This window comes from Protomyctophum parallelum (genome assembly GCF_964188405.1).
Source record: "Protomyctophum parallelum genome assembly, chromosome: 7".
NCBI lineage: Eukaryota > Metazoa > Chordata > Actinopteri > Myctophiformes > Myctophidae > Protomyctophum > Protomyctophum parallelum.
Window position 1 is genome coordinate 30,692,962 of NC_139705.1, and position 25,920 is coordinate 30,718,881.

The following is a 25,920-nucleotide window of genomic DNA, read 5'->3' on the forward strand; positions in this document are numbered from 1 at the left end:
GTGGCATGACCCTTGATTTTCATATTATTCTCATTGAAGGTGAGTCCTCTTTCATTGGCAGTCTTTGCTGTATTAGGAAAATCTTTGCTGTCCCACAGGATGTCACCTTAAAACTAGTGTAAGAGTGATATATTTTTGATTAAAACAAAAGTTTGTTGTTTTTGTTAAAAGGTTAAATCACTATATTCTGATAGTAATCATTGCTATAGAGTCTATAGCAATGATTACTATCAGAATATAGTGATTTAACCTCCTGAACAAACAGTCTATAGTATAGACTGTTTGTTCAGTAACAGGAGTCTCCCTGTCTCTCCAGCTCTTTAATAAACAGAAAAGGGAATACATTTTCAGGTGGGTTGCAAAATGCCAATCAGGAATGAGTGCCCATTTATCAGTTTATTCCAGTTAAAATAATGTCTGCTCATTTCTTTGTCATTACTCATTTGCACTTTTAATTTCACTAATTGGTGTCCTGTCTGTATCTGTCTGTCTGTGTTCTCTATCCTGATTGGATAAAATTGGTATGCCGACCTGAGCAAAACATGCATTTTCTTTTAGAAAGAGCTGGAGAGACATGGAGACTCAAACACTCTATGAGTAGGCTACTATTATACTGTATCAGAATATAGAGCTATTTAACACATGCCTTAACCAAAGAAAATCACTATACCCTCCCTTAACCAAAGAAAATCACTATACCCTCCCTTAACCAAAGAAAATCACTATACCCTACCTTAACCAAAGAAAATCACTATACCCTACCTTAACCAAAGAAAATCACTATACCCTACCTTAACCAAAGAAAATCACTATACCCTACCTTAACCAAAGAAAATCACTATACCCTACCTTAACCAAAGAAAATCACTATACCCTACCTCAGGGTTCCCCAATTAATTTTCCTCAAGGGCCATATTTTGACTAGCGTACCAGGCTGGGGGCCGAGTCTGCACGCGCGAGGTCGAGGTCTTGCCCTGAAAATTCATTTTCAGGGCAAGACCCCATTTGAAAAGGATGCCCAGTTTGACATGCATAGGCTACTGACCCCCATTTAATGCCATTTATATCTGGGACCCTTAAAAAAAAAAAAAAAAAAAAAAAGCTTTTTTTTTTTTCTTTTTTTAATTCATTCATGGGCCACAAGGGGGCGCTCTGTGGGCCGCAAATGGCCCGCGGGCCGCCTATTGGGGAACCCTGCCCTACCTTAACCAAAGAAAATCACTATACCCTCCCTTAACCAAAGAAAATCACTATACCCTACCTTAACCAAAGAAAATCACTATACCCTACCTTAACCAAAGAAAACCACTATACCCTACCTTAACCAAAGAAAATCACTATACCCTCCCTTAACCAAAGAAAATCACTATACCCTACCTTAACCAAAGAAAATCACTATACCCTACCTTTAATGAGCTGCACTCCAGATCTCACTCCACAGTGTATAGGGACCAAACTAGGTGAATCAATATCAGTTCCTGTAATTGTTTGACTGTATTTTAATTATTGCATTGTTTTCGGAATCTCTGCCTCATGGTGATGTTACTGAGACACACTGAGACAGTAGGGCCAGTCATTGTTAGAAATTGATCAGATGAAAATGATTAAATATATATATATATATATATATATATATATTTTTTTTTTCTAGTAATACTGGATGTTTTCTGCAACTTTTTTGTCCCGTCAAAGATTAATTGTTTTCCGATTCCAATTCTTTAGTGATCAGTGACCATACAAATACTGAGCTGTGGAGAGCAGTGTTGATTTCGTCGACTAAGACAAAAAATGTTCGTCGACTACCTTTTTCCACTGACGAAAACTAAATAAAAACTGAGCTAGAGACTAAAGATACCGACAATTTCGTCAACAAATGAAAACTATACTAAAATGTTAGGAATTAAGGGACTAGTGGACAAGAGATCCAGTATAAGTCATTTTACAATTAGTTGCATGCTGATACTGTGACCGTGTTACCAGAGTCCTATGTGTGCCTAGAGGTGAATGCTAAACTGCATCTCTAACAAACGACTCCCTGAGCTGCCCTAGCTGGACCTCCATATGGCTTCTTTGGGGATTAGAATCAGTGCTGGGGAAAAGTACTCACAGTTTTTAAAGGGATAGTTCAGATTTGTTTAACTTAAGTTGTATGAAATACTTGCCATTAATATAGTGGTTGCAACTGTATTCATTGATTGCCCGAGTCCCGTGGTGGGAGTTCTGCTCTGGTTTAGGTGAAATATTAAGTAGTTCCGGTCATTTTGTGGGGTGCACAGGGGGCCACACAGTAAAAGTAAATAAATCCACAAAACTAACGTCATTTGTATTGTTGACCTATTTCTAAAATATTAGTGCAACTTTCGTTAATCTTTTACCCCTTTATCACATGGAACTATGTTTTTTGTGTCCATATCACTACGCCCAAAAAATAGTTAAATTAAGTTAAAAAAATCTGAACTATCCCTTAAAGTATCAATACTGCAATGTAGAAATACTAATACTGTTACAAGTAAAAGTCCGGAATTCAATATTGACTTGAGTAAATGCACAAGGTACAATTTAATACCAAAATGACAAAGTACTATTATGCACATTGTACAATATGCAGAATGTCTCATTTCACTTTTTTTTTTCAAAATGTATGAAAAATAGCTGATGCGATGCATTGTGAGTTTGAAGAACTGCTATTTTCAAAAGGTATACTTTTATACCTTTTATAATAATTAGTGAATTGGTCCTCACTAATGCTCCTGATAAAAATGGTACCATTTTTGTCTACTCCGTCTGTGTCTCAGAGGAGGGCTGTGGACATCATATCGTTGGCTTCCATTATAGCATGCTAACTTTCCAGGAATTGAAAGCCTGCAGTTTCTATTAGCTTGGATTCCCTGTTGACGATGTCAGTCCACTGCCCTCATCTGAGACACAGACTGAGTAGACAAAAACATTACTATTTTATCAGGAGCATTATAGTGAGGACCAATTAAATGAAAATAGGTTGAAAATGGGTCATCTCTGTCAGTCACTCCAAAAACCTAAAATATCTAAAACCACATATTACACACATAAGAACCCCAGGAAAGTGTTCTAAATCTTGGCGTCATTGATATATATATTTTTGTGGAGTATTTCCAATTTTATTACCGTAGTTAAATTTTATTGTTATTAGTAAATAGTATGGAATTGGGTCGACACAGGTCAAGCCTTGTGCTGTCTGTCCATCTTGAAGTCCAGACACTGACCTTCAGCACAAAGAGACAGGATGGTGATACAGCCATTGTGTATGCACAGAACACCACAGCAGCACAGGCCTATAGTCACAACAACAAAGGGGTTGCAATCTCTGTCTTCTGTGTCATGTCATTCCCACTCTGTCCTGTCTCTCTCCACTATACCTATCTGATAAAGCAGATCTCTATCTATCTGTGTCATGTCATTCCCACTCTGTCCTGTCTCTCTCCACTATACCTATCTGATAAAGCAGATCTTCAGTCTAAAAGCCCCGCTCGCTAGCTACACTCGGCTGGAGCGAAGTGGTTTGAACCAACCGAGATTGCCTCACACTCTGTCACCATGAGGGGCTGAAAGGGGGAGGGTAAGATTATTGTTATAGTCTCAGAATTGACTGGGGAGTGTAACAATTAATGAAGGATTAACACATTTTATAATTAACAGCAAAATAATTAGAGTGAAATAAAATGTAATACCATCCAAATTCACAAAGTGTGTGTGTGTGTGTGTGTGTGTGTGTGTGTGTGTGTGTGTGTGTGTGTGTGTGTGTGTGTGTGTTTGTGTGTGTGTGTGTGTGTGTGTGTGTCAGTGTGTGTGTGTGTGTGTCGCAAGTTCATCTCAAGAACAGCCTGACCAATTGGCTTCAAACTCGACATTGTGTGAGGACCCGAAATGTATCGGTTTGTTAGAGTTTTGGACAAAATCTGCAGGCCTATATGGAGAGTGAAAATCCAAGGAATCCAGGGGGAAAAAAAACGTTTTAGTGTACAAGCTTTACGGTAATACATTTCAAGGAATTATTGGCTAAAATTTTAAGTTTGTACTTTGTAGTGCCACCATGAGGCTGATGTGAAAAGATTGGGGTAGGGTTCTTCCTTGGCCTGTACTGTGAGTGTTGCTGTGCCTACAGGGAATGTGTGTGCATGGTGTCATGACACACACACACAGACAGGGGCGAAAACATAGTCCCCGTCCACGGCCTCTGGTGTGCATCTCTCAGCCCAAAATCTATGTCTAACAACCAGCTATTACAGTACTGTATGTGGTACGGTACAACAGCCTTTAAACAGTTCAAATACCAACGCAGAAATAAAAGCCATTACTGTAGGCCTATGTGAGGTAATGGGTAATTTTTAACAGCATAACAGTCTGGCACATTCCTAATCATTCAAAAAAAAGTATGTATTCTGTTCAGTATCACTGTTTTATGTGAGGATAGAATTAGGGAGTGTGTAATATGTTTTATTACTTGAGCGTAAAAGTTTTGTTTGCCAATTGGCATGTGTATCTTCATGCTAGTGTGCGTGCGTGTGTGTGTGCGTGCGTGCGTGCGTGCGTGTGCCATGCCTGGGCCAAACACTAACAGCTCTGTAACCAGAATTTTCTGTAAGGCACCAAGTGTGGTCACTTTTTCCACTTTAACTTGATTTTTGTCAGCAGTGCTCACTCATTACAACTGCATAATAATAATCCCCCTCAACTGAGATAGAGACAATTAAGGCGTAATTCATGCTCTGTTGTGCAGCAACAGTAGTGCTCGCTGTACAAGAAACCATGAACTCGGCTTCAGAGGAGAGTACCCAGTGTTGGGAATCCAATGGGCTATAATGCACACAGAATAACTCTTCCTACTTCCGGGCCGCTTCCCTACTTCCTTCACAGGTGTTATTACTGGTGATACTAATTGTCTCCACCAGGCCGAAGGCATGTGGGGAGAGTATGTTTTGCACTCCGTCCGTCCGCGTGTCCGTCCGTCCGTCCGTGTGTCCGTCCGTGTGTCCGTGAACAGCTAATCTCGGCCACCGTTAACCCGGTCGATGCCATATTTTGCACACACACTCCCTGGATGCCAACCATGAACCTCTGCCCCAAACTTTCCAGAACGGCCTGTTATAGCGCCACCAGGAGGCCGCTTTGTGCAAAACAAGTTTTTGCACAGTACACCTACAGATTTTGTCCAAACATCATGCAAATTGGTACACAGTCTCTCTAGAGCCATTCAACGAAACGGGTCTTTCAGATTTATCAGACTCCATCCTGATTGGTTAAGATTGGCTTCCAAAGTTCACAGGAGTGCTCAGTTTCAAACAAAATGCTGCAAATCATGAACACATCGCGTGATTTCCGTGAAATTGTGCACACACATTCCCACTAGGCCGAGGACGAAATACCACATGAACAATTTCAACTCAGCCTCAAGGTGGCGCTATAACTGGCCGAAAAGTGTTTTTACCTCTAACTGCACGGATCTGTGGATAACCTGGTGGAGACCTGTGCCCGGAAGGGCACTTTTTCTAGTTAAGGCTCTGTTCCATTTAGTGTACAGTGGTTTTCAAACTTCTTTAATTTCAAGGCCGGACCCCCATAACTCTGAGAGTGTAGGCTACATCACAGGTCCATTTGGTTCCATTTTTACACTCTCACTGTGTTACATAGCCGTGCAGAGCCATTTGGAACCCATTCAAGACACCTTGAGACCCACTGGTGTAGCAGAGTGTTTCCAGTGAGCCAACATGCACAATAGCAGCACCCTGACTCTGTTTCACCAGAATGGAACAGAGCCTTCATTAGTATCATCGGTAACCCCTACATTTGTACCAAGGATTTCTGGGAAGAATTCATACACACGTGCAGGAAGTGTGAGGTTCTGTTGAAAGGAACAGGAGGATGAGATGGGTGTACAGTACGTGTGACTGTAGTGTACAGGATGGACACCACAGTGGAGAATGACCTTGACTGGCAGTCCCCACAGTCAAAACAGGATGCCAACACAAGTACTTTCCCTGGTCAGCATGCATGCACTGGATGGCCAAAGCACACAGCCCCTGTCCCAGCACTACTATAGTACAGTACGTCACTGTTTTGGTATCTACATTTTCTTGTGAACTGCCCCCTCCCCATATTAGGGAGTGGGTTCACAGATAATTTTACAACGTTGAACCCGGCGGCTCATGGAAGATTGATGAGGGATGGAGACTGTGGACATCCAGCACCACTCTGAGCCAGCCTCAAGATACTCACTCTGAAATAGCACCTCACTGAAATTATGAAATTGAAAAGATTGCCTCTAAAATGGAGAAATTATCTGCATTAACATTTAATAATTCACTGGTATTATGAAGGACGAGCAAAACTGTCCGCTACATGTGATTATCATCAGTTGAACAGCATTCCATGGATCTCATACAGCATACATGCCCTGGCTGTCAGTGCTACTTTCCACACTCACACCTGCTGAGAACAGTTCTGTCAGTATCGAGCGCTAAGGAGGAAGCACTTGACCAGAAGAGCAGAGCTCAGAGTGTAGTGTAGGTCCAAGCAGCCAGTCTCAGCCCCGTCACTTCTTTCATTTGGTTTCATCAAACAGTCACTTTAGGAAGGATTAGTGGCCGGCAGCCAATGCTGGCAGGTTGCCAGTTCTCCAGATTTATAGGGAGTATGGGGGCCGACACAATCATAGAGGCCCCTTCAAGTGACTGACTTTTTACAAGGCCGCTCAAGCAACTCATTTCGCAAGGATTCTGCACACATTCTCAAGGGGGGCAAAACAAGAAGAAACTAATCAAGGAGGTCTTGGCTCAGCCTCCCCGGACCCCAAGCCCTGTTGAACCTCCAGTGTCTCCGAGATTCTTTTCCAATCCGTCTTCCAATGAGCAAGATAGTTGATGAGCTATTTGGTAAATGAATAGCATCATGTTGTGATGAATGCTGATTCGACCGACTCAATCAATGCACCTAATAAATGTGATACTTTCATTCTTATTTGAATGGAGTCTTTAAATAGATATTGCTAAACTGAATAATTAAAGGCATAAGCAGACGGCACCACCACATTAATCAGTTTTCAAAGCGTTTCCAGTGTTCTCAGACCGAAACATAAACAAAGTATCCTAAAAACAAAGCATCCATCTTAACGTTCCCATGTTTGGGCCTTAGTTGGGTTCTGTCGAGTTTAAGCTTTGACACTGAGTGCTGAACATTTTGCTTCCCATTAAGCTATATCAAAGCTTTTACAACAGAACTGACTGGGCATGTCTCCCACATTACTTTACATTACATTAAGCTATATCAAAGCTTTTACAACAGAACTGACTGTGGATGTCTCCAACATTACTTTCCCATAACCCATGTCCCAGACTCCAGTATAGTTTCCAGCACTTACAACAAGTAATATGTTACTGTCAAGGCAACTAATAGTTCCTTATTCAAATCTTGGCTCGACTCATAACACAAGTTTCCTGCATTATCTCTCACAGGTAGCAAGAATTTGGTATTGTACATACCGTGTGGAGAATAATCATCCATTTGTGTATTTACACATATGTGTCGGGTGGATGGATTTTATATTTGTTGTACAGTATGTAAGACCATGTCGCACTGTGAAAGTCGAAATGCACCCCAATGTAAGTCTGTAGATCTAGCTATTTTCGTACAGAATGACAAAGTGGATTCAATGAATGCTCCAGATCTTATCGTGTGATGGATGAACCCTCAGTCTGGACGATTGGCAATGATAACGTCTGTCTTGTTTCAGCTGACCTATGATGCAAGTAGGCTATAGTAACAGGACAGTAGTGAAACCCGAGTAGACTTAGAAGGACGGCTGCAGGCATGCCGCCTCTGTTGCCTGCAGCCAGGATGCCCGTCTGGGGCGAGATGACAGGGGCCGCAGCGCATTAGCCACATGTCTCTGCAGCGATTCGGAGCAGGTTGCTGGAGCGAGGCCCTCGCTGCGTTCTTCTGGGGGCTTCCCTGTGCGTTTGAACGAGGTAAACACGGCAACCATGAGCGGCTATTTTTACCGTGGTAACACCGGTGCCATATCCCCTTTCCCAGAAGAGGAATCCATTTCACTGTCATCTACGCACACAATAACCCCAGTCAGACAACCAACCCACCCCGCTGTCTACCTCCCCCACACTCACTCCCACATCTATCTCTGTCTCGGACACACAAGCACACGCAAGCGTGCTCACACACACACACACACACACACACCTACGTTTTTATCCTGATTATTTGTTGTCAGGTGAAATTAAGTAAAACACTCAATCGTTCTTGATTTTCAGTGTCATTTTCTTCAGCAAAGAGAATTTGACTGTAGTGACACACACACACGTACACACTCATACACAGTTTCCATTTGTGGTTTGTACTTCTCCACTTTGTGTCAAACATTCATGGCTATTCTCTACACATTCATATACTATACTACATGGAAACATGCAGATGACATTATGGTTTATTATGATATTCTCAGTCTTCATTTTCTTTCATAGACTTGCCTATATAACCAAACTGGACTTAACTGATATGTCGTCTCTGAATTTGAGTCGAATCTCTTACTTCTTCTATCCAAACTGAACTTTAGCTCTTTTCCTTTTATGACATTTTAGTTTTTTGGTGCATCAATTATGTTTAAATGTTACATTCAAACGTGAAATTGCTATTTCTGTCTATAAAATCGGAAGTCTCCCAGAAATTGCCACTCTGGGGTTCCAACCTTAATCTTGCGCTCTAAAACTAAAATTGAAAGATTAAGGGGCATGCAGAAACACTAAGAGCATGAAGTGAAATTTGGGTGGGGGAAAATTGGAGTCGGAAAATTATCATAATTTGAGCTCAAGATCACAGAGGAGTCTGGCCATTATGGCTTCAGATGTAGTTATGGAAAGCAATTAAGTTAAGCTGAAGATCTTCTCTTGCTTTGAACAAAGATCTATGGGTTTGTATGTTGCTTTTATGAGGGTTATTCTTTTTTTCTTCAAGGTTTATTTCACGAGTAAGAAATAGACTTATTTTGTAGCGTAAATCCTCACACAGAGAATGGAGGACAGCGAATCTGTCAAGTGAACTCCAGCAGAGGACAAAATATGGCTCACCTTTGTAAGACAGATGCACCCTGGGAGCACGGGAGTCACTGTGGCAACGACTCACACAACAGGCCCAGACAAAGAGGAGGAGGACGAAGAAGAGGGGGCCTTGGCTGGTATCCATGGCGATGACGGCGGAGTTAACCTTTGGCTTCCTACGAAAGGAGAAAAGGAGAGGAGTTTTTCGAAAGCAGATTAAGTAGCGGCTGCTTAGCATACTTCCCTGTCAACAGTGACATCACTGACTCCATACAATAGTACATATATAAATATATATTACGATATATACATTATATGTATACTATTATATAGTTTTATATACAGACAGTAGACACACATCTTTTTTTTAATAAATAAAGATATTATGGGGTTTATAATGGCCATAAACGTTCCCAGTGTTTACTGGTACATTGAGTTCAGCAGAGGGAAAGAGCCATGAACCTTGTAGTAATCTGGTTGCAGGTCAGTGAACAACGCAGTCTTTATAGTCAGAACTGGAATAAGGATTAAATGAGACCTGGCTATAGAGCCGGAGAACTTTTATTACGTGTCAATAGTTTCACATCCTATCTTTGAGAAAGCAGGAAAAAATGTATGTAAAAAATAAAAACCCATGCCATCTTTTGGAACTGAATTCACGTGAGGAAATAACAAGCATATAAATACACAGCCATGTATTCATAATCCTATCAAAGTAGGGTTGCTTGTGTGATTAATTATAATCCATTACTAAATTAGCCCATACAGCGGTTTGACATGTTCAGTTCAGTCCACTTAACAATGGCACATGGTACTTGACATTATTGATGATCATTTTCCAAAGCGCAGTGTTGTTTACTTGATGTGCGAGGATGCCAATGGATTCCATTCATTTCAGTACGGTGTGAAAATCTACTTGCAGAGACTTGCTTGAGATAAGCAATTCAACACAGTAATCCATTCACCATATTGCACCTTTATCTTTTATTTTTGTCAAAGCTATATTATCATTGCACTTTTTGTTGCCCAGCTGAAAATAGTTCTTGGATTAAAGACAAATTTATGAGCAAAATTCACATGTCCATTAATTTATTATTAAAAGGAACCCTGGCTAATAAGACAAATATGCTTTAAAACATTATACTTGCCCTCTAGAACTAAAATAAAATAATAAAAAACCTTAAATATTTTATTTCTTTCATAGAGAAATCTGGTCCCGTTGCAAGTTGATGATGTCATATGTCCATGTGTGGTCCAGCCCTATGGAATACATGGAATGCATGTGCTAATATAAAGTATTTCAAATATTTCTTTGATACCTTAGGAAGTATTACGTTGTTTTTTATTAGCACGTGTATTCCATATGATGCCATTTTCATGACCAAAAACCTGTCGTAAAAATGTGGTCTCACTTCCTTCCTGGACTACAAACAAGTCACACCTCCATGCAGCCTCCCCCACCTCCACAAGGAGTGTAGTAAAGCATTATGGACATTGTAGGAATGTGAAAAAGCCATTAACAGGAAAATTATCTATCTAAGTTCATGTTCGATATGTAGCCACTTGCCACTAGCCGAAGCTGTTTGATTAGACAATGACATTGACAGCAGCAGTAAGGTCTGGCCTGGGCCGATTCTAAAAACGCCTTCTAAATCCTGTCCTAAGTTTTCAGAAAAACTGCATGACCCCCGTGACAATGACGATGACAATTCTTTCTTATACATATTTGATTTGGCTTTTGTTCTAGACTATAGAGGTACTAGAAACTTGGAACTCATTGATTAATTTTTAAATTTTTCATTTTATTTGCTGATGCAAAACGATTAAATAACCAGTAAAACCGCTCCGATACCGATATGGCATTTTTATGGCTGATACGGCCAATTCCGATTATATCGTGCATCCCTAGACTGTGTACACGAGGGAGAGAGAAAGCAGGGCAATACTTTGTCATATGATGCTGCTGTATAAATTACGCATAACTCTGGACTGCATCAAAGTGACATGCCTCTCAGAAGATTAGAATTAAAATAACTCAGTCATTACAGGCCACTGCCAAGCCCTGCCTGCTGGTACAAATCCCTGTCACATTGTCTTTCATTAAATCTTACACGCAAGAGGAGAGAGAAGCACATTAAAATCTCTCAGTCGCGCAAATGAGCACACATACTCGTATGTATACTGTATACATCGGTGTTCGTGTGTAGTTAAGCAAGCCGCAGTTTTTGGAATGCAAACACAACACGCATGTGTTCGTGCATTCGGAGCAGCTGTGGTGCTGACTGAACAAATGACTTCTGGTTCCTGAAATGTCATTACACCAAATGGAAGAACTCTCCTTGCCCTCTGGGTTCCTGAGACGTCATTACACCAAATGGAAGAACTCTCCTTGCCCTCTGGGTTCCTGAGACGTCATTACACCAAATGGAAGAACTCTCCTTGCCCTCTGGGTTCCTGAGACGTCATTACACCAAATGGAAGAACTCTCCTTGCCCTCTGGGTTCCTGAGACGTCATTACACCAAATGGAAGAACTCTCCTTGCCCTCTGGGTTCCTGAGACGTCATTACACCAAATGGAAGAACTCTCCTTGCCCTCTGGGTTCCTGAGACGTCATTACACCAAATGGAAGAACTCTCCTTGCCCTCTATGCTCTGGCATCACCCAGGCATCTCCTCAACGGGATGGAGCGGTCTCTCCGGGGCGAGTTCTCTGGGTTCAATCATGGAATGCTCTGCTTCCGACGTCATGGAAATGTTCATTTCCTTTTTATTTACTTTTGTGGGGCGCTATAGCCCCTCCTATATTCAGCTATTAGTGTAGATTTTCATCTTAAATTCCCATTGACAATGAATGGACAATTTTACGCATATAGTGTCTGAGCAAATCTGCATAATGTCTATTAGTATTTTTGTCCTAAGAATAAATTCCCATTGACAATTAATGGATAATTATACATCATAGTGTCTGAGCAAATGGACATGTTACGTCATGATGATGTATGATGATGATAAGAGCGCCCCTCACTTCACACGGGTGTCATTTTTGAGGGGCTCCTATAATACAGGTTTAATGTTTGTCTTTCATTTTTCGTTCAATGTTTGTTTTAGAAACGCCATTGACAATAAAGAGAATTTAATGTTTGTTTTGTCAATGTTTGTTTTACATCATCATGTTGTAAGATGATAAAAGAGCCCCTCACTTCACACGGGTGGGATTTTTTATCCTCAATTCCAATTCCAATCCGGCCAATCACTTTTGGCGTCCTCAATTTTCTGTTTTGAGGGGCGCTATGCTTTTCGTCACAACTCATGTCACATTTTCCATTGACAATGAAAGGAGTATTTACATCATGTGTCTGAACAAATTGGCGTTTTGTGTCAACACAAACACTAAATGCCATTGACAATGAAAGGAGAAATGATATAAGGTGCCCCTCACTTCACACGGGTGTGATTTTTATCCTCAATTCCATGGCTCAGCCAATCAAATCATCGCTATGGGGTACACACACACGTACACACAAAGCTGGGAATAGGACGCCCCTCAAAAACAGGGGATGAAGAGACTGAATATAGAGAAACCAAATCAACCTAAACACGTCAACCTAACAACCTAACACGTCGCACTGCGACATGTTCTGAGCCTGTAGATGGACTATTTCCGGTGCATGGCATGCTTCCATAGAGCACAGAAGACATGCTGGCTTCTAAGGAATCCAAATGACTGAAATCAGTCCTGGCGACGGAGAACTTTAATCCATGTTACATCATCAAGTTGAAGGCTTCATTTACTTTTCACAAGGACTAGGCTATACTAGTAGATATATCACATTCTATAGTTAACAAAAGTGGGGAGCCTTTAATTTGAACTCATGTCATACAATGCAGGATAAATTGGACTACCTTGCTGAGCCATAAAGTGCCATGCTTTGTTGCAGGGTCGTGCAGAGAGGCCTCTACATAGTCCGTTTTGTTCCTTGGGTGGGGGAGTCAAACGTCCTTGCGTTTCTTGCGTCGTTTACGTCGGTCTATTATAATATTTAAGGTGCAAGCATCTACCGGTACTCGCCCAGTTCAGGAGACTTCGGGGGGAAAAAGCAATTCTCCTGAATGCTGCCTTCTGGCATGTCATGGAAAGGAGTGGCATTTGCATTTCTTTCACCGTCAGTAAACGCTGCATTCGTGGTCTGGAAAGGGCAGTTGTTTTACAGACGGGTAAAAGGGCACGTCCCTGATGCAGAATAAATTGGACTACCTTGCTGAGCCATAAAGTGGCCTGCTTTGTTGGACTATGTGGGCGATATCACTGCCGAACCTAGTATTCTTTTAGACTTCATATATTCACACTGGGCAATATTAAACTGAGCAGTGTAATACTATATTAACCTCGTACTCCTATATACTCCTGGTTGCTTGTAATGTTGATCTGGGATTTGAAATGTACCCTAATGATGCGCTGATTAAGTCCCTCAGCATTAAAGCATCAGCTGCACACTTTGAACTGACCACAGTTCTTTTTTCATGCAGACTACTGTTTATACAACTCCAGTGTTTGCTAATACAACACAGTTTATCCACTGCTCTAACTGAATAGGGCCCCCTTCAGCCTGTCAAGTCTTCAAGGTCTCATTATCCCATATTTGTTCATACTGCTGTTCAGATTACAGGGTCCTATGTTGTGGGAGACACAGTAAGTAAGTCTACATGTATGTACAGTGCACGTATGTTTAAGTGTAGTAGTAGTACTGTGTAGTATACACTATGTGAATTGGCTCTGAAGGAAGGGTGCTAAATGCATGCAAAGGGGTGGTTATAGGATCCCAGAAATGACTGTTGAGCCCTCTGTGTTGTGGGACTATTTCATTGACATGTCTTAGTTAAATGAAAGGTTTACACACACACACACACACACACACACAGTCACACACACACACACACACACAGTAACGTAATCAATGCTCACCTCTGAGAGTATACAAACCCTTGCGGGTCCATTTGGTTGCAGTTGTGCACTCTCTGAGTTACACATGGATAAACACTAAAGAATTGTCCTGTGTATATTTCACACTAGTTTAATAGCATAATCAATGGATCAGACTTAAAACTGCAGAGTCACACACAGCCTCCCTGTTTGATCATTGCCAACCTGTACTGTACGTGGTCAGATGTTGCCCCGATAACTGGGCACTATAGTATGACTTGAGGCAGGGTGAGAATGTGTTGGCCTTTAATTCAAAACTGTCTTGCTGCGAAAATGAGGGGGTCGGTAACTAGCCCGGCACAGCCAGACTTCATCCGCCCCTAAATGCATACTGTATGCATATGCAGCGCAGTGGTATATTGGTATCGCAACGCGAGGCTAGTGGGTAACCAGTAACCACCCAGATATTATGCGTTGGTGCCCGTTGGGCACTGGCCTACTTGGTTGGAACGATGCAAGTTGGAAATGCATGCCCCACCCAGATATTTGTCTGTGTCCCTTTTTCGCAGTGTACATCCCTTTATAGTCTATGCCAGGTCCCAAAGAACAGCCTTGACTTAAGTTGTCATATGGGGATCAGAAATGCTTGCCACACATTCAAGCAAGTTGACAGCTTGAAATACCACGCAGCAGAGTCTCCTGAAATGGAAAGAGAAGCAAACAGTGTAGCTTCTGACTGAATCCCTCACTTTGCCTCTCTGTGATTTATGTGCTTTAATGGGATTTTACTTGTTACAATATGCAAAGTTCCGACAACATGCCCCAACAATGGCCCGTATGAAGAACCCGTAACAGCATGGCTTCCCAATTGCCAGGTTGATTCCTGTTGAAAATAATGGGTATTAACTTTAGTCCGCTGTCTCGCATGGCCTGTTTGAGATGCTTAGGGATGACGAATCATTTGTGTCACCACAGAGGTGTGCACATAAAAGGTGGAAAGACGGAAGAGAGAGGGAGAGCCGAGTTTGCATTGTTTATGCTTAATATTGTCTTCGTAGTCGTAGTACAACAGTGTTGCGCGCCGAAAATGGCTGATCTACAACCTCACCACAGGTTGTTGAAGCAATGCATTTTGAGTTTGCAGATGGGCTATGTATCAGTGCGCGACACCGTCCATACGGCAAAGTATAAATCAGGCGTTAAGTGTGCAGTATGTCCCAAGCCTTTAATTACAGTCACAGGTGACTCTGCAGCATGGAATTATCAAACCCCAGGGAACATTCTACTAAAGTAAGAAGCCCCACCTGCATAGTGGAGGGGATAGGCAGCCTAATGATAGTCATGTCCTTGGTTAAAATAGACAATAGGTAGTCTTGCTACTGAATTTTAACACTTGAGCACAGGCTTGAAATGAACGGAGTGGTGTACAAAAAGAAATAAGACAAGGGAGATCAAGATTTTGACACAACGAAGTAAAAATAAATGCACTTGATAGCAGTGAAATGAGGCTCAAATTAGTTTGCTCATTTGTGGGTTGTACTGTATCATTTCAATGTGGTTAAATAAAACAAAAATAACAACTGTCTTTCACTTTATGTCAGCATGAAAAGTTATAATTTTTCTCTAGTTCCGCTGCCCGAGCATTCACATATAGTATGTATTTTGGGTTATAGCATCCCTGAAATCCTCTGCCACACAGAAGGGGGAAAAAAGTATTTTCCATAAGGCTGGTAGCCAACCGCCTCTAAAGTGCTCTGACAGCACGCTGCACTCAGACGACTAGATGTCTGAAGAATTGTGTAATGGGGAGGAAAAGACAAACGCAACATTTTCAGTTCCACATTCTAGTTAATGTTCCACTAGAGGGGTCAGTTTTGATGATGATCACTGTAGAGACAAAAGAGTGCAGGTTTCACTTACGAGTCACAACACCATCGATTGCCATGTGTGAAAGTGCTGATGCGCAGTGAGCGGGGTATCCGGAGAACTCGCCAGTTTACTAACTCGCCGCGATTTAGTGCATTTTAGTTTTACTTCACCTTCATTTAAATTGCATCGAATTGAGAGAGAGAGAGAGAGAGAGGATAGTTGTTTAGAGTTAACATTAGAGAAAGTAGGAATGCTAAAAGTTTAAACGCCAAAGTACCGAAACAATGTAATTCATTAGTAAACAATTCCTGAAATGGTAGGCCTACTTATCATTGGTATTCACATTATCATCGTCTAGCAGCTAGATTCTAGCTGACCATTTAATTGCACAAAATAATTTGATCCCTTTGGAAATGAACTATACTATACCATCTGTGGGTTTGACATACTACACTGATGAAGACAGCATAACGATGAAGACATTGATGAAGAATCTTCGCCATGGCGACTAGGAAAACTGGCGAGTTCTCTGGTATTCCGCAGTGGTATGTACAGTATGGAAAGCCATATAATGTAATATCAAACCCAAAGTTAACTAACACACCACCGATCCAGTTACCCAGATACCCACCCCCCCAACTGTACATCCCCTATCCAGTTACCCAGATACCCACCACCCCAACTGTACATCCCCTATCCAGTTACCCAGATACCCACCACCCCAACTGTACATCCCCTAACCAGTTACGACGCTCGCCACCCAAACTATACACCACCGATCCAGTTACCACTTACCAGGCACCCCCTCTCCATCCATCCATCCTGCATGCACTAGCTGCCACCAGTTTGTGAGGAATGTTGTGTTCAACAATGTCTCTTCATACGGTAGCACTAGTTGGCCTGCCGAGCCGACCTGTGAAGTGTATAAGGTCCACTGGGCCCACGCAGGGAGGAGGCAGGGGTGCATGGCGGGCGGGGAGACGGGCAGGGTTGACAGCTGCATTTTTAAGGGTCAGTTCCACGCAACAAACAATTTGACGTCTCGAGTCAGAACAGGGGTGGTCCTTACCAGTGAGAGCCATAGCTGCGAGAAAGGAATGCACAGGTCCTCAATGGAACACCAACAATGGAACACCGCAAACATTCCTTCATGTGGAACTGAAGGGGGGGCAGACAGTCTACCCTCATCTCGTCTTCCATTACAATGTACAAAAAGGTAATGCCTTATATGCACCCTGAAGGGACCGTGCAGCTTGTTTAGGCTGAGGTTTATGCTTAAGATAAGATCTTTATTGTCACTGTATGAGACATACAATTAAATTTCGTTTAGTGCAACCATAACACATAGTAGTATCAACAGAGAGAAGAAATGCTGAGGAAATACACACACACACGCGCGTGCGTGCGCACGCATGCATGCACTCAGTCACGCACATATTTGCTGCTCAGGGTAAGGCACATAACGTTTTTTTTTTTAACACTAAAGCAAAATCCTTCCCGTCTTTTAATGTGTTTCACCTGATATTCTGTATAGGCCAGGGGGGGTTCTCAACGTTTTTGGCTGGGGAACCAAGAAAATGCTTTGGCCATGTCTCGCGACCCCTGCCCCGCCCCCGTCCCCACTACCAATACAAATAGACTGCATACAATATCCTTAATAATAGACAAAATACATCATAAATAAATACTGAAACCATAATAATTAAGTAAAGTTTATGCATGCACTATGTGTACTATGTAAACTCCCAGCCATTCAGTTGCAAAACTTTTTTAGTTTTTTTTTGGGGACCCCCCCAAAATAATTTCGGGACCCCCCCCCCGAGGGGTCACGACCCCCAGGTTGAGAACCGCTGCTGTAGGCCACGGTCTGCACTCATCTCCTCTACAGTTGGACTCATTAAGATGTTGTGGAGTGGGCAGTGAGAACATGTGTGCGTGTGTGTGTGTGTGTGTGCATGCATGCATGCGTGTGTGTGCGTGTGCATGCGTGCGTGTGTGCATGCGTGTGGGTGTGTGCGTGTGTGCTTGCGTTCGTGCGTGTGTGTGTGCATGCGTGTGTGTGTGTGTGTGTGTGTGTGTGGACTCATTAAGATGTTGTGGAGTGGGCAGTGAGAACATGTTGCTGCCTGTAACCCTCTGACAGTTGATATGGGGCATTACGTTGCAATGTTGTCCCACAAACAGCCAAGGCACACTAAGTGGCAAAGCTTTAATCCCAGAGCACTTAAAAACCAAACAGTTCCAGTGATGGAACATGACTCAACCAGTGACGGAACATCCTCACATGTTTTACAGTAAAAGTATCAATACTGCAACAATATATACTCTGTTACAAGTAGAAGTCCTGTATTCAAAATGTATTTGAGTAAAAGTACAAAAGTATCAGCATCAAAATGTACTTAAAGTACCAAAAGTAAAAGTAGGCTACTCATTGTGTAGAATGTCCCACGTAGAATGCCCCACTCCCATTTTGGACATTTTCAAATGTCCAAAATGTATAGGGCTGAAGTGGTTAATGCATGTTTTTGTAATAATAATCAAAATCTACAAAGTAACTAATAATAACAAAAGTTTTCAAATAATTACAATAGAATATTTGCCTTTGAGATGTAGTAGTGGAGTAGAAGTAAAAGTACAGACAATTGGAATTACTCACTGTCATCACTGACCAAACACACATAGTTTTTTGCAGACATTGTAGTTACACACTAGTTACCATAACCTACAGAATATTATGTATGTTTTATAGGATATAATTCCACAGCAGTAAGTATTCATCGGTCACATTTTCAGTATTTAAATTAAAACAATGCTTAGTTGCTTACCAATTACCAGTGAACGACGTGCACTGTGTTAAAAAACATCCCATTAGCAAACCCTCTTATCCAGAGCGAAACCATTTAATGTTTCCACTTAATGAAACATTCGAACTAATACTAATGACTTGAATTGGTAGAATCACAGCAGACTAGTGTAAAGAGGAAAAGTAGTCTAAGAACTGAGGCTGAACCCTGTGTTACAACCTTAAAAATCAGATGACAAAACTCAAATACTGTATGTGTTTCAGTCAACAAAGATCACTGTATGTTTTGGCTAATTGTATGATATGTCATATGTCTAATTGTCCAATGGAGACAGGGGTACACATTGGCTTAAAGTCAAACCGAAACTGTTGTGAAGTCCAGACAAAATGTTCATAACATGTCTGCGGCGGTTTACAAAACGCTGTTAAAACACAAAAGACCTTATCCTGACAGAATGTTTACAAAGGAAGGAAACACCTTATGATTTGGTTTGAAACTGATACTTAGGGGAAGTCTGGTCAGCTAAGAAGTGACTGTTATGAAAGGACACAGGGTAACATTTGATCCATAATATCCTGGAAACCAGGCCTATAAAAAGCTAGTTGAGGCAGGAGCTTATGGTTTTTTTTCTATGTCACAGGGAGTGTCAGCAGGGAAGTGAAGGTTAGTGGTGGTGGACACATGATTGAGGCTATATCATCTCCTGGTTAGATCAACATCCTGGAGTAGACTGTAAGCTTTCTATAACAGCATTCGGTGAAATCATCCCTTTTATTTGTTGTGCAAGGATGCACCAGCAGCACCACTTAGCAAACATGTGTTTCCAATCAAACACAATGGTGCCAGTGTTGCTGAGATAGATTGGCACATTATATTGCATGTAAACACATCACCCCCCACAGTCTGTGTAGACTAGAGCAAGATCCAGGTGGTGATGGAAATATCAGTTGTGGTTATGAATTCATATTTGAGTGCTATATGATGATATAGCACTGACGAATTAAGGTCCCAGGACCAACATTTTTGCTAATTTTTTGCAACCCTTACTTTGAGCACAGAGCACTTCATGAGCATATAAAAATAAAATAAATACTATTTTCTTAGTCTGTGTCTAATCTAAGGAGTCTTTCTTAATAGTTCATGCAGTGAGCAAGACTTTTTCATGACAGTTTTCCATCACCAATGTATTACAATGTGCCAAGACAATAGATACATTATATAAAACTTGTGATGCAACACTGGGTACATCAGGTCTATAGTGTAAAGTAAAATAAAATAAACTGATCTCATTCTTCCCGATCTTAGTTGGAACGGAGTTACTGAGTACTCAACTTTACTGTGCACAGTAACAACTTATGCACGGTGAAATCAAGTGGTGTTCCATTTAAAAACGTAATGAAGAGCATGCAAGACAACCATTGCTTGGCTATTTAATATTATCAAAAGATAATACAAGAAAGTCTTCAGCTTCAGTTGTGGTCTTCGTTGTAAATTAAAAGATTAGCAGATTAAAACAGCAGACTCTGGATATATATTGCAAGTTGCATGAGCAGCCTGTAGTTCTAAACATCATGGTCGACTCGTACCCCCAACAAACATCCCTGCACGGCTGTGTCCTGGAGGAGCTGGGCTGTCAACGTGAGACCTCATTAGCACGGCCTCTTGGAAAGCAAAGTGGCAGAGGCTCGCGGCATAGCCCCAGGATAGAAGAGAAAACTAACCAGGGTCAATGGGGGTCATGTTTCCACATTGTCTGCAGAAAACACAATAATTATTTAACCAAGCCCTCCCAGCCCCTGCTGTTTAAGCTATGCCCCGCTAAAAGGCTGGAGCATGCACAATATCCTTAAAATTGATGTAGGGAAGGACGTGACAGAATTAACCACAGGATAATTCCTCTCTGTAAAAGAAGGGAAACTACAAAATGGTATGCAATAGAATTAAAATAAGAGACTAGGTCTGAGACGAACCAAACTAATTAAAATGTATATTTTATTATTATCCCTTTTTTGTACTCAAAGGTTAAGAAATAGCACATCTACAGTACAAGCTCAAAGACCCCTTGTTTGTCTTCACAATTTAGTTTCCACCGATACACGTCGCTCGCCTCACCTAACAGTGGGGACCGACCTGCAAGACTAGTGCAACATCAGAGACCACCCTCCCCTGCTAGCTTCGCACCCGCAAACATGGTCAATGTAAGTGTTCAGTGGAGTGCCCGGCTAAGCAGAAGGCAACATGGAGGTATTGAACCTCAGTCTCCACGGTAGTGAGCAGAGACTTTACCCCTGTGCCGCCTGGATGGGGAGGCATACTATCATCCGACAGAGGTGCGCTGCGGGTCGGGAGAGGGTTGCGGTTAGGTTTAGGTGTCTGTCCCGGGGGAGGTTAGGGTTAGGGTGAGGGAGGAGGTAGGTTGTCGTTCGGACCAATGCTCCGTCGGATGAAAGTACTGCACTCGCCTGGATGCCACAAGTCATTGTTTTAAATAGCTGAAACATCACTCCAGTCAACTCGTGCAGTCACTCAGTGTATTGAGTGTATTCCGTGCTCTGTAGAGAAACTCCAGCTAGTCACTGCAGTCACTGAATAGCAAAACATTGTGTTGATAACAAGAATGTCAGTGTTAGGGCCGATTCATACTCCTATTTTACCGCTGTTTCGGCGCTGTAGTGCCGAAATGATTTCGGCTCGTCAGAAATTTCCAGTAGCACCGAAGAGCTGACTTTAGGACGGTACCCGCCCCCCCGAACCTCAAATGACGTCAAATTGTAGGCTTTACAGCGCCAAACCGACTTTTATTCGGGTCTAAAATAGGAGTATGAATCGGCCCTTAGACCAATGCAAGTGTAATTAATATGGCTGTGCTGACATTCATCCTTTTGAGAAAATCCATTGATCTTATTATTTGGATCTTATATATGGTATAAATCCTAATATTATTTTGATTTTGAATTTGTATTATCTTTTCACTGTTGAAATAAATGATATAACATGCATGCACAATGCCATGCATTCAATTCTATTGTATAATGAATTTCATAATAAGTAAATCTTCTCTGCTTGTCAATCAGTTTAGGCCTGTTGCGGTTATGATTTATTATTATTAATTATTATATAATTTTGTTACAGCATGGTCTACTCTAGATCTGAAATTCATGGTCCACAAATGAAGACCATCTACATGTCAGCTCTCAGTGACGTTAAACAGGTATAGCCAATGCGTTGACACCGTGACACAAGGAGGTCCTGACTCCTGACCCAGCGCCACTATGTGACGAGTTGGGAGTGAGAATGTGTTGGCCACACCAATCACAGTCCCTACAGAAGTATATCAATCACCACAGCGAAACCACATCGGTTAACTTGCTATCCATAGCCTCCCCGTCAGGCTCGTATATGTACGTTATATGTCACTTGACAATACACAGATTGGTTCCGCCGACTCCCACTATTGTCATCGAGGCCATGATTTACAACTGCCACTGCAGTCGCCTCTCTCTCATGTCCAGCTTTTACTGAAAGCAGCAGCCAGTAATTCAACTGGTGCAGAGATCACATTACCCTGTGTGTGTCTAGTATCCTGGACACAGGCAGTACGTGGCTCAGAGGGTACTGATCTTTCCCTGAAAGACAACACAGGATTCCACTGCATCAACTGCATCAACTACACATTAAACATTTCGGTACGTTTTCGTGCAATTCCATGTGCATGCTCAGCAGGGACGTGCACACATAGATATCAAAGGGGGCTTCAGCCCCTGCCCTTTTACCCACAAAAAGAAAAAGACTGTCCTCTCCAGACCACGAATGCAGCATTTACTATGGTGAAAGAAATGCTAATGCTTTTCTTTCCATGCCATACCGGAAGGCAGCATTCAGGAGAATAGTTTTTTTCATCAGTCACACATCAGTCACAATCCTGAACTAATTTGTTTTGAAATCCATGCCGTACAGTACACCGCATCTCCAGTAGATAAAGAGTGCAGGGTTGCGACCCGAAAATAGCTGATCTACAAGCTCTTGTGGATAATGTATTGTCAAGTTTAACTGTTTACATTGCGGTGCAATCATCAGTATCAGTATGGTCAGTATCATGGTCAGTATGTCAGAATCATGTCAGTATCATGGTCAGTATGTCAGTATCATGGTCAGCATCATGCTGCTAGCCATGATACTGTCATGATACTGAACTTGCTGTTCATGTGAATGTGGTCATTGATGGGGACAGTGCTGACTGTCAATTCAGAGACCAGGGGTTTGTTCTAGTTCACAGAGTCCTTCAGTAGGAGTTTCAGAGCCCTTAATGCCACAGCAGCAACTGGACCTGGAACTGTCTTCTCTCTTACTCAAAGGCCCAAGGAGTAATCCAGGGACGAGTGGTGAACTTGTGCATCCTTCTGTTAAGCCTTGCCCTTTATGATAAGCCATCTTCTTGTGTAATTCTTCTTTGAAGTGGCCCGCTAAGCGGACGGCTACAAAGTACTTTAAGGACAGCAGTAAACATCTTTGGCATAGAACTACCATAACGTCATAACATCTATTCTACATCACTAACTGCTAAAGTAAAGTCCAAAACACCATTACACTATAGTTCTGTTCTGTTCTCACTCCATTGACTCCAACCATCATTACCATAGCATCAAATCACAAAGTAACCATCTCAGTTTCTTTCAACACCCAGGCCATATTGTTATTGTATTTTAATATGTAACTAGACCTGTACGTGCCCGTCGGCCACCGGCCTATACTTGAAACTTGGGAACCTTATACCCGTTGTCAACTTGTCATAGAATCCGTTTTAACTATCTGTGTCCCTTTTGTGTGCCTGAAGAGTGCAAACTGACTGTGAAAAGTGGACTGATTAAGTAATCAATTGTCAGGTGTGGGGTTGCCATGGCAATCAATTGGCTGAGGCAGAGGCTGGAAATTGCACAGGTGAGGGGACTTAAGGCTTATTCATAGTCTGGATTTTCGGTGAGGTGACCACCGCTCCGGTGGTGAGCTGACCACCGGAGCTGAAATAACGTTGAGCGGTGGTGAGTAAACACAGAGAGAAGGGCTGGAGCGGTGGCGGTGGTTTGCTCTTCACCGCGACTCGTGACGTCATGTTGTAGTTCGGTGGTCACCCCACCACCGAAAATCCAGACTATGTAATGTATGAGCCTTTAGGCTCATTAGGTACACTGGCAGAGCCTGACCAGAGCCTTTTGTGGTGGTTCTGGACAACGGTGTATGTTTTGCCGTTGGTCTTGGGATGGTGTGTCCTCTGTATTTCAGTAATTATTTCATTATATTATATTACACATAGCAATAAAGTTGAACTTGAACTCAGCTATGTTCAGGCACGTGACAGCGCAATACCTACACTCAATACCTTGACAGCGCAATACGGTCAGGGAGGTTTTCCAGATCAAGTTCAACTTGACAGTGAACTTGACGAGGAGTCGGGGGATCGAACCGGGAACCTTCTGGCTCCCAGGCTGTTCTGAGGTACTGCTTACATCATGATGAGGCAGATAAAGTCATTGCCCCCCTTTTGACAATAATATCAATAACCAATCAATCAGTGAAATTGATGTTTGCAGTCCAATGATAAAGATGAATCACTTTATCATTTAGCAGTCCATCTGAAACAACAACCTATTATAAAAATGACTCGCCCTCAGACGTCTTACTGGTAGATATATTTGTTTTGCTTATAACGACATCATGCCCGCCCCAAAAACCAGGTTGAAAGTAGTTAGGGATAAACTAGAGATGTCTTTCTGTCCTCAGTACCTGGAAGTGGGGGACGGGGGGGACGAAAGTGGAGCTCATACGTCAGCTTACACTTATGCCATCCCCTCACAATGCCCCCACACCCTCCTGCCTGACTGTGTTCATACCGTAAGCCTGTCCTCGAGAGCTCAAAGCTCCTTGAAAGTGGAGGTCTATTCTGTGGTGTGCTAACAGTAGAAAAAATGAATGCGGCCACATGAAGGGAAGCTATTGGACCACTGAGAGAGAGAGAAAAACAAAAACAGACTGAGATCTGATGCATTTTTTTTACACCTGTTTCATAGGGGGCTTTTGCGCTTTTCATTTACATAATAAGCACCACATTCTTTAGCAATTACCACATCTCGTACTATTTATATATCCCACAGCTGTTTCCTAGTCTTATAGGCTTGTGAAAGAGTCATATTTATTTAATTGTTGTTTTCCTTTTCCAACTGTAAAAACATACTAGCTACTTGTAAGACCGGTGGCGCTTTTCATTGGCACCAACAAAACAAAAAGGATTCTCAGCACAAAATACTATCCTCATTATTTGGTTACATTTGTGTACTCTCTCAAGGTTACCTGTGGACTGACCCTCTGGGACAATGGCCACTCACATGCTATAATTAGTTTAGTTTCTTCAAACGCTTTTTAATTTTTATTGTAATTTTTTGGTCAGTGTGGAGACAGAAAACAAAGGTTGCAAGTTAGCCCGCAAACCAACCATCAATTATACTGTAAAATCTGCAGTGTTCATTTTACTCTGAGCAAACGAACACCGAGGAGGATGATACTGATCCACTTCATCGGGTCAATTCTGAAGTGCTTCAGTGGCAAATACTTCTGATACGTAACATCATTTATAATTGGAGAGTAAAGAAGCAAAGACATTACACAGTGGGACGATTTTGCCAGGAAGTCGGGATTGATACGAAATAATAAATAACACATAATAAATGATGAAATACTTAAGTAATGAGAGTCTTTGTCCATATAGCCCTGCAGGGACGTGCAGAGAGTGTCAGAGAGGCGGGGGCTGAAATCCCGCAAGAGGTCACTTTTGGACTATACAATCTACAAGCTCACAACGTGTTGTGCTGCGACACGTTGAGAGCTTGTAGATCAGCAGTTTTCGGGGCGCAACCCAGCACTCTTTTGCTAGTGGAGATGCAGTGTACGACATGGATTTCTAAACAAATTAGTTCAAAAATTCAAAATTCAAAAATTCAAAATTCAAAATTCAAAATTCAAAATTCAAAATTCTGTGTTCAAGTTCAGGAGACTCTCTCCAGAATGCTGCCTTCCGGCATGGCATGGAAAGGAGTGGCATTTGCCTTTCATTCACCGTAGTAAATGCTGCATTTGTGGTCTGGAAAGGGCAGTTGTTTTACAGAAGCCCCCTTCGATGTCTATGTGTGCACGTCCCTGTAGCCCTGTCAAACCACCCTATTATGTGTGTCCTGTTGTCCCACCGCTCTG

At 42.0% G+C, this 25,920-nt stretch overlaps 1 protein-coding gene across 1 annotated transcript in view; it reads right to left on the reverse strand.

Annotated features, from left to right (window-relative positions):
• Positions 1-25,920, reverse strand: part of sema3gb (sema domain, immunoglobulin domain (Ig), short basic domain, secreted, (semaphorin) 3Gb) — a 50,213-nt gene that overhangs the window by 18,853 nt on the left and 5,440 nt on the right. Inside the window, exon 2 of the mRNA XM_083769520.1 lies at positions 9,114-9,259. Within this exon, the coding sequence (XP_083625646.1) occupies positions 9,114-9,228 (115 nt within the window). The 5' untranslated portion in view covers positions 9,229-9,259. The remainder of the gene's footprint in view (positions 1-9,113; positions 9,260-25,920) is intronic.